The sequence below is a fragment of the Carya illinoinensis genome, chromosome 11 (assembly GCF_018687715.1).
Source record: "Carya illinoinensis cultivar Pawnee chromosome 11, C.illinoinensisPawnee_v1, whole genome shotgun sequence".
Lineage (NCBI taxonomy): Eukaryota > Viridiplantae > Streptophyta > Magnoliopsida > Fagales > Juglandaceae > Carya > Carya illinoinensis.
In genome coordinates, this window is record NC_056762.1 from 16,252,498 (window position 1) to 16,266,278 (window position 13,781).

Below are 13,781 nucleotides of genomic sequence, written 5' to 3' on the forward strand. Positions count from 1 at the left end.
TCTCCCTTCCCCCACTGAAAGGTGGCTCTACCCTGTGGCCACCGAAAGTCACTTGCTACTTGTTATTCTTAAAAAAAATAAAAAAACTATTGAAGTCACATTGTGATTATATGTATATACATAAGACATGGCATAATGATGAAGCGTTTAGGACACAGCATTCACAATATTCTAAAATGGCAAACTTGATAAGCAGTGCTAAATTCAAAAACTGCTTAAGCAACTCTACTTGGGATTGGATACATGAGCCTTTCATTTATGTTTCATAATCTAGGATCATATTTGTAATTAAACAATCAGTTTCAAAAACTTCTGCGGTTGAAAGTGTGCAAATGCTGCATATTGAGCACATAAACTATGACAGCCGAACAAAATAAACGGCCCTTCCTTCCAAAGTTGCTTTTTTCGTATGGAGTGCTGCTCTTGGGAAGATCTTGACTACGGACAACTTGAGGAAGAGGGGTTGTGTCATGGTAGATTGGTGCTATATGTGCAAAAAGAATGGTGAATCGGTGGACCACTTGCTATTGCATTGTGAGGTAGCAAGGGGGTTGTGGGATGAGATCTTTCAAAGGATTGATGTTCCTTGGGTGATGCCCCTGAGGGTTGTGGATCTGTTGGGTTGCTGGAGGAAGTTGCAAGGTTGTCATCAGGTGGTTGCGGCGTGGAAGATCATTCCGCTATGTATCATGTGGTGTCTTTGGTTAGAGAGGAATGCACGTTGTTTTGAGGATAAGGAACGAACAAGAGTGGAGCTGAAGAATTTTTTTCTGCACACTCTATTGTCTTGGTTTTCGGCTATTGTACTAAATGGGGATAATGCTCATGAATTTGTCTTTAATTCAGCTGAGCTAGAATGTATTTAGGTGTTCTTCTGTACACTTCCAGTGTACATGGCTTATGCCTTTTTCATTCATTTCAATAATATTTTCTCTTACCTATAAAAATAAATAAATAAATAAACGGCCCACATTATTATTTTGGGCCCACGGCCATAATTTGAATTCACGCTTATTTGATTTGGGCCAAGCCCATTACATCTTAGAGCCCCTAACACACTATGAATTTCAGTAATCTTAAATTTTATTTTTATTTTTCTAAATTAGGATTTTATTGTGGTTAAATTAGAAAAAAAAAATAAGGAAAGAAATAGAAGACAGAAATCAGCTTCCACAAATTTTCCCTTCTTTTCATTTTTTTCGTACTTATATTTGCCACCACAGATCACCCCACTTTGACTAGTCTCCCGTATCTCCTTCCCTTTTCATCTCTCTCTCTCTCTCTCTCTCTCTCTCATCTTTGTTTCCTCTCCTTTCCCAGTTGTGTCTCGGTTCAGACCACCACAAAAAGCACACAAGCACTGCCTGTGTGCACCGCCCAGGAGCTCAGTCCCACCATAGCTGACAGGTAGCACTTCTCTTCCTTCTCTATCTTGTTTTCTCTCTTCCTCATTTGCAAGCTCAGATTTTCTCTCTCAAGCTAATTTTCCCCTCTACAACTGGAGTTGCCAACACCATCAATGGGAATTTAGATCCCTTTTCAATGCCTCTGTCTCTTCTCTGTCTCTGTCTCTGTCTCTGTCTCTCTCTCTCTCTCTCTTTCACAAACACATAACTGAAGTTCTCTCTCTCTTCTCTTCATCTCCTCTGTTCAGCAGGTTCTTCATCAGCTCTCTCACTGTTTCTCATGTTTTTCTCTCTGTCCTGTGAAGCTAGAACCGGTCGGAAAACCAACCAGTGCCCCAGTCCGCCGGTCCAACCACTGCATTTCTCCAGTTCAGTTTCTCATTATGATCAGTTCTGCAAGCATCCACCAAAACTTTTACACCTCACTGCTCCTAAGCATCAACTGAAGCATTAATTACATGTTCAAACTCTGTTTTTCTCTTCCTTTATCCATCTAGTTCTCTCTAAACCCTGTTCTCAAACAGGGCAGTATCACCATTTGGAAACTCAATTTGCTGCTCCTCCAGCCACTGCCCAGTGAAAGCTAAGTGACGTTTGTGACTCATTTCTTCTTATTCTTCTCTCCATATGCTCTGTTTAGGTATGCAAGCACCATAGCGATTAACCCTTTCAGAAAATTTTATTCCCTTCTTCGTTTCAGTACATAATGAAAATTTTATTCCCTTCTTCGTTTCAGTACATATTTGCACTCATGCAGCTCACAGGTTCCTCTCTTTCATTTTTATGCAGCACAGTTCTTTCCATTGTCTACTTACTGAAGTTGATAACCAATGATTTTACTCATTTTGTGTAAATGTATAATATCCTTTTGGATATATAAATATATATGTCAGGTGTTGGATTTAAAAGAATTGTACAGGATAAATGTTATGCGCCATCATGGACGGGTTAAAGTGTGTCGTTATTGTGGAGTGTTCAGGTATTTCAAGAGTGGAGGTTATAGGCGACGGGTGCTTAAATGATAAGAGTTGCTAATATGGAAAGATAATTTGATTGATTATAGTTATTAACGTGACTTGGGTTGATGACTAATTTGAGAAGATGTCATGGGCAGTTTATTGGGTCAATTGGATGTTGAGTAGCGAGGTTTCACTTTGTAATTCAGTATTACGGGATTAATCCAAAATTGACGTGTTGTTACATTTAGTTGGAATAGGTAGTCCTTGAGGTCCAATAGTTGTTGAATAGAGCCACGAGGTAAGTAACTAAGACCATGCTGTTGCACCATATTTTATGATAAAAATGTTATCTTTACATATTTTATACATGTAAGAAATTGTTCAAGATACATCATGTATTGTTATTGTGATAGCCCCTGTTGAACATACCATATTAGTCATGAAATGCATGTGTGATGTTTGTTATTTATGCTTCGCCTATAATGTCAATGTTTATGCACTCTTTAGTTATGATAATGTTTTATCAAATATTTTTTTATTTGAAAAAGTCGAATGATAGAAAAAAAAGTAATAAAAAACCTTCTGGGAAAGAAAGATGAGGAAAGAAAAATGAAATGAATAAATATATGCATGAGAACATAATTAAGGGGCTACATGAGGTTAATTTTTTTTTATAAGTAAAAATATTATATATATCAAAAGGAGTAAGCAAGTACACTAATCGTACACAAGAAAACACCTAGCCCATATTAAAAAGCCCCTAATGACCCAAAAAAATGCCCGTGAAAAACAACCCAAAATACACTAATCCCAAAACAACTCAAAATACCCAAAAAAGTACACTGAACCTCAACCCCTTGTTTCCTGTAAAACTAATACCCAAGCCAAATCCCAACCCCAACCCCAACCCCAGCCCCAACCCCTTGTGTTTCCAGTCTTCACACTACCCTCCCTTTAGACTTCCCTCTACTTGAGCTACCACCCTTAGCATCATAATTGATTGCCCAATAAATACGCTGTAACTCCCTATTTTTCTTGAAACTTTTGGTTTCAAGTGTGTGGCTTGACTCGATCGCGGTGATTAGTTCTTTGAATTGGTCTTCGCATCCTCCATGTGAAATCCCCACGAAAGATAGAATCTCGTTAACTTTAGGTAGAATCCAATCTGCTATCGGATAGAGAGACCAGGGGAGCAACATTATCCCCAGACACATTATCCAACTGCATTCCCGATTCTAGACTTTTCTCCACACAAGGCACCAACGACAAGTCCCGTACCTCCTTAGCAACTCCATTGGTTCTTTCCATCCCCATTGGAGCTTCTGGGGTGACAAGAAGTCCCTTCACCTCTGGCGACCCTATACATGCAAGTTCAGCGGATCCTACATCTCCTTAACCATTTTCCTTCCAACTTTGACATGGGAGCCACAGTTTCTTTGGGCAAGGGTGTAACACTGCCTATCGGTTTATCCTGTGTTACCTAAGGTGAATGGCATTCCATTACTGCATTCTCTACACCAACACCCAACATAGAACCCACTTCAAATAACCTAGATTTCTTTTTGACCAGCCATGCTCTCCTAGATCTGGTTATAAGGACAGGGTCGAATCTGATTTTCCGTTTCCTTTATCTAAATTTAAAGGATTCAGGCCTATCTTAGGCTATGTTTGGGTGTTGAGAATGCCTCAACACTTCTCAAGTGTTGAGGTAATCTATTGTCATCTTTTTTGACAGCGTTTTGGATTCCTTCTCTGGTTTCTGGCAATAGGTGTTTATCCCACCAATTACGGATCATACCAGTAACTGGTGGGATAAACACCCATTTTACCATTGTTTACATTGATGATGTTCTCATATTCTCCAAATCTATTGATAAACATTGGAAACATTTACATTCGTTTCTTGACATCATTAGATTAAATGGCCTTGTTGTTTCTGCAAAGAAAATCAAATTATTCCAAACCAAAATTCGATTCCTTGGTTATGACATTTTAGAAAGCAAAATTAGACCCATCAATCGGGCTATAAATTTGCTGACAAATTTCCAGACGTCATAATTGAAAAAAATCAATTACAAAGATTCATTGATTCCCTCAATTATGTTGCTGAATTCTACCAAAATATGAGAAAATAGTGCAAACCTCTGATTGATTACACAATAATCCTCCTGTTTGGACAGACACTCACACTAATCTTATTAAGTAGATCAAGGCACATGTCAAAACTCTTCCATGCCTTGGTATCTCCACTTCTGATTCATTCAAAATAGTTCAAACAGACGCCTTAGACATTGGTTATGGTGGCATTCTAAAACAAAAGGTTTCAACAGACTCTTCTAAACAAATTGTTCGCTTCCATTCTGGGGTCTGGAATCATGCACAGTATAATTATAGTACTATCAAGAAAGAGATACTTGCTATAGTACCATGCATCTCAAAATTTCAAAGTGATTTGCTAAACAAAAAATTCTTATTACGCATTGATTGCGTAAGTGCTAAATATATATTAGAACAAAATGTTCAAAACATTGCATCTAAACAGATTTTCGCCAGATGGCAAGCCATTTTAAGTGTTTTTTATTTTGATATTGAATATATTAAAGGATATGATAATTCTATCCTTGATTTCCTTACTCGTGAATTCTTGCAGCAACCATGAGCAAAAAACGAGACAAAAGAAAATAGATAGTTCTTGCTTCCCCAAACCCTATCTCAACCAAACAGGTATCTCCTTTGGACATTGCCAATCGATTTACTACCTTGGGTAGTATATCACAACCTGCTTCCTTTGCTTCAACTGTTTCAACTCCATATGATCCATATGCCAAACCTATTGCTTCAGCAACAGCAAGGTTTAGTCAATTATTCCTCCCTGCTTCAAAAACCCAGTACATTAAAAAAATGTATTCCTAGAATCTATTCTACATTGAATCTAACCGATCTATTGACACTAATCCCTACAAAATAGCTACCCATTATTTTGCCCCCAATTTTTACTAGATCCCAGAGAATCCAACCAAAAATCTCCAATATTATTCCAGTATTCTGATCCACACTAATTCTTTAACTATTAAACTCATTTATGATAAAACAGATGATTCAAAACTGATTTATCATAGTGCCTATATTCTTAGATTCATCACTAAAGAAGATTGGGTACACACCCTTCTACTTCCAAAAAACTCCGTGATTCAGAAATTGTTTACAATTATTATGACTGCATCGATGCCTGGTTCAAATTCATGCTCTTCCAGACACCAGATATTTCACATTCATGGTTTTTTAACTTTGATAAAAATTTCGGAGGAAAAATTCCACTCTGGTTCAATAAATGGTGGCATCAATTTCGACTCATTCTTGATATTTTCCCAGAGGAACTCCAAAAATCCTATAAAAGTTTCATTCAAGCAATTATTCATTTTAGTAAAAGATTCAAACCTCCATGGATCCTAAAATGGTCCTACAAGAAAAATGGTGATTTATGACATAAGTTTGCCTTTGTTAAATGGTGGGATAGATTCCCTCATATGGCAAATATGATTAATACTATTTCTAAAGAGTTTGCTCAGATTGCCCCAAATCTGAAAAACTCTGAAAATTTTCCTGCTATTAACCGATCAATGCCTGAATATCCATTAATCCAGGCACCAACCAGTTCAACTACTTCAAAGAAGAAAGCAAATATTACTTCTTCCGAGAAGTCTGTTAAATCTTCCAAGTCCAAGAAGAAGGATGTTCTCAAAGGACTTACAAAGAAGGATTTGCTCCATCTACTCCAACAATCGGTGAAGGAAGATAGTTATGACTCAGAATCAGAAGCATCCTCCGAAGCCTCCTACAGTAATACATTTGGACTTGATTCAGAAGACACCCGAAGATTATCTGATGACTGATCCAGCAATATTAGGCTGATAGACAGCTGCCTTGATTTACGGAATTGAATATACTGTTCAATCACGGACCACATATTCATTGTACCTCTACTTATGATTGTGTACAATACCATTTACTTTTACTTTCACTGCATCTCTACTTTAATGATTGTATACAATGCTTCCTTGCTCTATAAAAGGAATGCCTGGCTTCAGCATTAGGCAGAATCATTTTTAGAGCTTACTCCACGACTCTAGGTATCACTCCCAGAACCTCTCTTCTCTCTCACCTTCCTTCTCTTCTTCTTCATCCCTAACCTCCCATTTGTTCTTCTGTAATCTTGTTTAAACTTGTTTATATTCATTACTTGTTTATTTTCATTATTATTTCTTGCATTCATACGGGCAGGTTCTATCGCCCATTTATTTTCTGCAATCATATTTATATTTTTTGCAATCATATTTATATTTCAGTATTGCATACAGGCATCAGTCGGCTCTGCCGCCTCATAACTCTGCTCACGTTTAAATTTCCAGTTTCTTCTGCTTCTGCCCTTTCTGTTCTCACTTCCGCTCCTTTTTGGTATCTATCTTTTAAATTTCCATCACCTCGCCACCATGGATGTGCTTGGGTCTTTATGATTCACCTCCAAATTGATGTTCTCATTCTTCTTTTGGTTTTCCTTCCTTGACCAAATCATCAAAGAGCAAATCCAAGGCTCTGCGTAATTCCGCAGCAAACTTCTTCCAACCTTGTCCTTCATACCCTTCAGGAATTACTACAACACTCCGCCGGCCTCTTGTATTGCAGATTCAACTAAAGATATTGATCCAACTGCAAGGCTTACACAATTAGGGTAGAAGAAACTGAGTTGAACCAAGGACCTTGTTGCCTGGCCTCTATAACTCAGTGCATAAACCACCAAAGCATTAATTCTAAAAGCTTAATTTGTTGCGAAGTGGATGACACAACGTACATTACACCAATAGACATATCAACACTTCAACAATTTTGTAAATTTACACAAAAGTGGTTTCACATTAATTGCTTCCCAAGCTTAAGATAAGACATCCAAAGATAAGACCACTGAACACAACATACACCACAAAAGAGTAACAAATGGAAAACCATGATACAATATTCTTTAGATATAATCCAAAATATCGTATAGTGAAGGCCTTCATTGGCATTAATCCAAGGAAAAATCTAAAATCAAGATACGGCGTCAAAGTGGCTTATACACATTTCAAGTAGAAGTCGTTACATCAGCTTTTTCATCATAACTAAAATACACTTGCCCACACACAATGAAAACTTATAAATTTATTTATTTTTAACAAAAGCTAATGGTGGCTGCCAGCTGCTGGACTCCAGTGGCCATATTTCAGCCAACTCTGGCAACCTCTCAAGCTCGCGGCCACCAACCTAAGTGATGGCCGGAATAGTGACTAAAAAAGCTCTTAAAAATAATTAGCATTACGGTTTTTAAAATTTTAGGATTCATATTTTAGGGTTTATAATTTTCATTTTAAAAAATTAATTTGGTGTGGTTTAGTTAATTGTAGATTTGGTACAATCATAAGGTGGTGGTGTGTGAATGGAGGGTGTAACAGCCATGTTTAGACCAAATCCTGAGCAAAGACACACCCTTAATCCTATATTTAACTTAGCTATTGTCCATTCAATTTTTTTTTATCAGTAAATAGGAATTTTATTAAAATTAGGCAAAGTCAAGTATATGGGACATATACAAGCACCAAACCTATGCATGACTGTCTAAAGATACCAGAAAATCATGTACATTCATGCCATTAAAGTCTATTACAATCAACCAATGGAATAATGTATGAAGAAAAAAAGTTCTAATCTCATTCATTGTCTGTTCACGATCCTCAAAACTCCAACCATTCCTCTCCATCCATATGCACCACCATAGGCAAATCTGTATTATTTTCCACATTGATATCGCTGCAGCTTGAGAATTACCTAGAATGCCTTGCCACCTGGCCAAAAGTCAACAACTCTTCTTGGCATTATCCAAACAAGTCCCACTCTAGCAAAGATATTCCATAAGCTCATGGCTACATCACAATGCAATAATAGGTGATCCACAGACTCCCCAATTTTGTTACACATATAGCACTAATCCAATACAATCAATCAGAGTTTTCTTAGATTTTATCTAAGGTAAGAATCTTCCCTAGTGAAGCTGTCCATACAACAAAAGAAGGTTTTACAGGGGCCTTAGTCCCATATGTTCTTCCATGGGAATGTTCTTGTAGAGTGTGTCATGAGGGACTTGTAGTATGACTGTAACAGTAAAATTTCCCTTCTTGGATTGTGACCACATAATCTTATCCACTCCTCCTGTCACTCTACAAGTATACACAAAGTTGAAGAAATCTGTAAATGTGTCAATTTTCCAATCTAGGGCAGCTCTAAGGAAAGTGATATTCCACTAATGAGAGCCACTAGAGAGATCCATGAGCTATGCTACGGAAGCCTCCTTTCTACGGGCAATGCTGTATAGTGTTGGGTAGGCTTCTTTGAGGATTCGATCTCCACACTATAGGTCATTCTAGAATTTAAATCTGGAACCATCCCCAGCTACGAAATGCGTGTATCGATGAAGATTGGTCCAGCCTCTTCGTATTTGTTTCCAAAGCTCCCCATGTGATCTGCACGTCATTCGAGCACAATCCTCCCCACAGTCCACCATATTTTAACTCTATAATCACCCTCTATAAAGCTCCCCTCTCATCATGGTATCTCCACAATCATTTACCCAATAAAGCCTTACTAAAAACCAACAAGTTCCGAATTCCCAGCCAGCCTTCTTGTATAGGGCGGTACAAACCATAGCCCAATTCAAAAAAATGAAACTTGAATTCTCTATCTATTAGAGCCCCCCCCCCCCCCCCGGGGCCCGCGGGGCAAAAAAAAACAAAATTGGAATTCTCTTTGCAATTTTTGTATCTGGTGAGCCACTTTGCATAGTATTGGAAATAAAGATAAGTAAGTTGGCAGGTGGATAGAGTACTTTTTATCAATGTAACTCTACCACCTTTAGACAAATAAATCCTCTTCCAACTCGCCAGTTTACGCTCCATTTTTTCCAACACTCCATCCCAAATAGACAGCGATTTAAAATGCTAAAATCTCAAGCAATTTTTCTTGTAAACTAGAATGAAACAATAAAAACATTCGGCACTCCACAGTATTTTGATAACAAACATAATAAATTACAAACACGTGCAAAATGATGCATGGCCAAGCAGAAATGTGACTACATCACACATGTTCACAGCAACAGACCTAGAGCAACACTTCGATTACAAAACTGCCTACAAAATAGAACCACGGGAAATGTCAAAAAGACAGATTTTCACACATGCAAGTGCACACATACAGGGATCCCAGGCAGCACAAAAAAAAAAAAAAAAGCATTAAATGTAGCATCCCACAGATTCAATATTAAGTATTGTAAAATCATATAATAATAATAATAATAATAACAATAATCCAACAATAAAAGAAAATGGAAAAAATTGCGTACCAACTGGAAAGCAGCACGAAAAGAATGCAACTCAAAATTATGAAGGCCGTCATCTTTTTCCAGGCTTTTCCATCGCTCAGCACTCTAAAAAGATAAAGCAGGGTCATGAGTTTATCTTTACATGGAAAAAATAATATTGCTATGAGCAGCACCCATAGACATAATTCAAAAAATCCTCAAGTCAATTCTGCTTTTCAACTGGCTGAAGGGCACACATCGAGGCAAGAGCTCCATATCGTTTAACGACCAATACAACCAGATATGGTAAATTTTGATGTGGAAACAGTGATATGGCAATTCTTGAAAAAAACAGGGTAGAATCTATGTCATTAAATAGTTAATTAATACGGGTTTTTGGTGCAATTATCATAATGCTTTAACAAGTAACAAGTACCAACATAAAAATACACATCTAATATTAAATTGGAAACAATAATAGACAGCAAAAAAGTATATTTACATTGATATAAAATAAACTGAATATAAAATATATTGAATATAAAACAAAGCTAATACCAAATGCCATGGGAACATAATTCATTGCCCAAGTAAGCCTCTTCAGTTCTCTCTCTTTTTTAGGCCAAATTAAAAATAGGGTATGATATTGGATAGGAACATCCTACCTCAATGGCGGTGAGTAAAGCCATAAATTCGTCTTCCAAACCCTCACATGAGACCACTACACAATGCTTAGTCTCCATTGCTTTCTATATTACCCAATCAGACACATTCGGGTGAAACAAGTTCAGTGGGAGTGGCTCTCCCCCTTTGTCTACTACCCTGCCTATTGAATTTACTGACCCATCATGCTTCCTCCCTTCCCCCTCCACTGCAGATGCATCTTGCCTATCCCCATCTCTATTTGAATCAAACAACACCAATGCTCCTTGAATTTCAGCATTCATTGCACTACTCTAAGCTTCCCCCAAGGTTTCCTTCTATTCATCACAGTTTTGATCATATAAAAGCGTAGCCCCGTCCACCTCAACTTTTGTTGGCTCTATCTGGCCTCTGTCCAGCAGAGCACCTTCGTTCACTGTGATTTAGCTTCCTGCCTCTAGATCTTCTTGATTAATTTGATCTTCGTCTATCTGTGGCACCCCCATCTGCACTTCCTCTATCTTGTTTAGGCCTCTAATACACTTCTCAGCATCAGACTACTTTTTCTGGGCTAAACCATCTGTTGCCAGCATCGGTACCATCGACACAGCGGCAATGATGCCAGCCATTGGCCCATACGCCTCCAGCAAAGGTTTCTGTGCCACCCCGGACCCCCGGCAGTTCCACACTTCCAAATCACTTTTGCATTCACAATTGTAGAGCCCGTTTTGTTCGTTGAGAACCAAACCCATTTCAAGACCAATTTCTTTCTGAAAGATAGGATTGAGAGTGATTGGGCTATTCCAATTTTTGTTCCTTTCCTCTATCAAGCTTGTTGGGCTTCAACCCTTTAACTTTTCTCCCTTCCCTTCCCTAGCCCATACCCGTATTGACTTTGTCTATTAGACTCTCTACAGCCTTCTTCAGTGATTTCAGCTCCTCTTTCAAACATTTTAAGGCACTCTGCTCCTCACTTTCTGCTGAGCCGACCTTGGATGCACCACCACCATACCCTGTTGTGTAAACTCAAGGATTGAAGACTTCATGCATGTCAGAGCTCCTTAGCCTATACCTCTCTTCAATGGTAACACTCCCCTGCCCATCTTCCCTTTCTACCCCTACTCTTTTGCTGTATCATGGATGCATGACCTACTCCTTCCATCGCACCCCCAGCTTCCCTATTGCTGCAGAGGCTACCCCTTCTGGCCCATGTTTAAGTAGAGACAAGGCTTGAGATTCATGCTTGCCCTTGTATAAAGCCATACCAGTCAAGGTAGTATGCAAAGACAAGGCTTGCCTTAGCTTTGCTGCAAAGCTTTTCCACCCACTTCCCTCCCATCCTTTTGTATTACCATAAGACCCAGTTGTCCACCTCACCATATTCTACCATCACCAAGTAACTCCCATAAGCATTAGAGCACCTTTGTGCTAAATATGATTTCATGTCTTTGTGAAGCGTTTTTGTGACCAACTGACCCGACTTCTTTAGGGTTGGTCAAGTATTCTATTTCAAGCCACATATCCTAAGCCCCATTTTGATTTTAGTAGATATTTCCATGGCCCAAGCAATATAATTTTTTCATAAAAATTTTAAAGCCCAAAATTTATATTTAGTGGGGCCTTCTAATTTTTATTAAACCAAAACTACATTAAGGTTATGTTTGGGCACCTCATCTCAATCTCAAAAGTTTTCATAATTTCCTTCCCAAACATCACTCAAACACAAAATATTTTTCAATTTCAAATCTTCAACTTTTTCATCTGATCATTACCTAATCATTACAATTTTCCCAAACTTCTAAGCAAAACACAAAAAACGATACAACTTTTTCAAATTTCAAACAAAAATAATTAAAAAATTATATTCAAACATTATTTGAACTTTGTAATATTTTATTCAAAATTCTCTCTTTTCCCAAACCCAATAAAGCATATTAACTCAAACCATTTCACTACTACTCATAGAATTCTCATCTCATCTCATTACCCAAGCATGCCCTAAATCGAGCCTATTCAATTTTAAAGCCCTGAAAATAAAATAATTTTCACTAAAACATTCTTAAGAAAATTGATTTTATTTATTTTAGATACTTTTTAAAAAATTAGAGTTTTTGCATATTACTCTATTTCCTTCTTCCCTTTCTCTTTCTTTTCTTTGTTTTTCCTTATTTCCCCACTTCTATTCTCAACCACACAAAGTCAACCAGTGCCTCCCTTGAATCACCTTCTCCCTTATCCCTTTCTTCTTCTCTCCATCTTCTCTCTGCCAACACACACAACAGCTCTCTCTCGGTTTCTCTTTTCTCCTCCATCTTCTCTTCTTTTCACTTCTCTCACTGCAGACAAATGCTTCAGCCAGCTCTCTTTCTTTTCTCCCTTCCATTGATCGGCAGCAGCAGCTCGAGGAAAGTTCACAGACAGCTTAAGTGAGCTCCTTTCCCACACGACAGCAGCTCCTCTGGTTTCTCCTTCCTCAAGCCACAGCAATGCCACCTTCCACCACCATGGCAGCACGAAACTCAGCCTCTCCTCCCACTGTTTCTCTCTCTTCATTGTGGCCAAGCCTTGCAGCAGTGAAACAGCCGAAGCACACAGCCTGAATTGGTTTGCTCCATTCTCCTCTCTTTTCCTCTTCTCAAGTCCCTCGTTCTCTCTTTAATTCTCTGCCCCTTAAGCTTGGTCTAGTGCACGGAGAGCCACAAACAGAGGGCCCACTGTGAAGAACAAGCAGCAAGAGGCTCAGCTCATGGCAGTAGCAACTGTCCAGACCTGTAAAATGCAGCAACTTCAGACCCTACACCTCTCAGTTTTGCCTGCTGTTTCTATTTCTTCCTTTGTTTCTTCAGCTTCTACTTTGATCACTCTAGTTCTTCAAGCTATAGCAACAAGAAACCAACCACTGCGAACTGAAATCAGCCACAGCACTGCCATCGCATGATCCATGAGAAACAGCAACAAAGTGAAGCCCGACTCCTGCTGCTCCTCTGCTGTAGAACCATGAAAAAACAGTAAGCCTCTTCTCCCTTAACAGATCTGTGAATCCCCCAACCCCCGCTTTGGATTTGAATGAGATCAAAGCATTGAGACATACAACACAAGGTTACATATCTCCGCTCATGACAGATAGTATGCAATGCACCAAACATGCTTCTAGCAATATGCAATAATCGCAGCGGAATTTTTTTTTGTTCAAACATAAGTTGCACCAAAATAACTAAATCCCAAAATAACTTTCATAATATTTATACTTTAACAAGTTCATCATTAATTCAACATGTCATTAACACAAAAGAGACATTGTACTAGAGTAAGAACTCCTTAACTACAGATATCCTAGAATTCTTAACTACACGCCAAGCCACTTGTGCAGCTCGGCTATCAATGTCA

At 38.4% G+C, this 13,781-nt stretch overlaps 1 protein-coding gene across 16 annotated transcripts in view; it reads right to left on the reverse strand.

Annotated features, from left to right (window-relative positions):
* LOC122280897 (protein RRNAD1) overlaps window positions 1-13,781 on the reverse strand; it is a 35,051-nt gene that overhangs the window by 7,179 nt on the left and 14,091 nt on the right. For all 16 annotated transcript variants that reach the window (XR_006230084.1, XR_006230083.1, XR_006230080.1 and 13 more), the window contains one exon: window positions 9,795-9,878. Coding sequence is in view for 11 of the 16 variants with exons in the window: in XM_043092010.1 (XP_042947944.1) it covers window positions 9,795-9,878 (84 nt within the window). In the remaining 5 variants the exon portion in view is untranslated. The remainder of the gene's footprint in view (window positions 1-9,794; window positions 9,879-13,781) is intronic.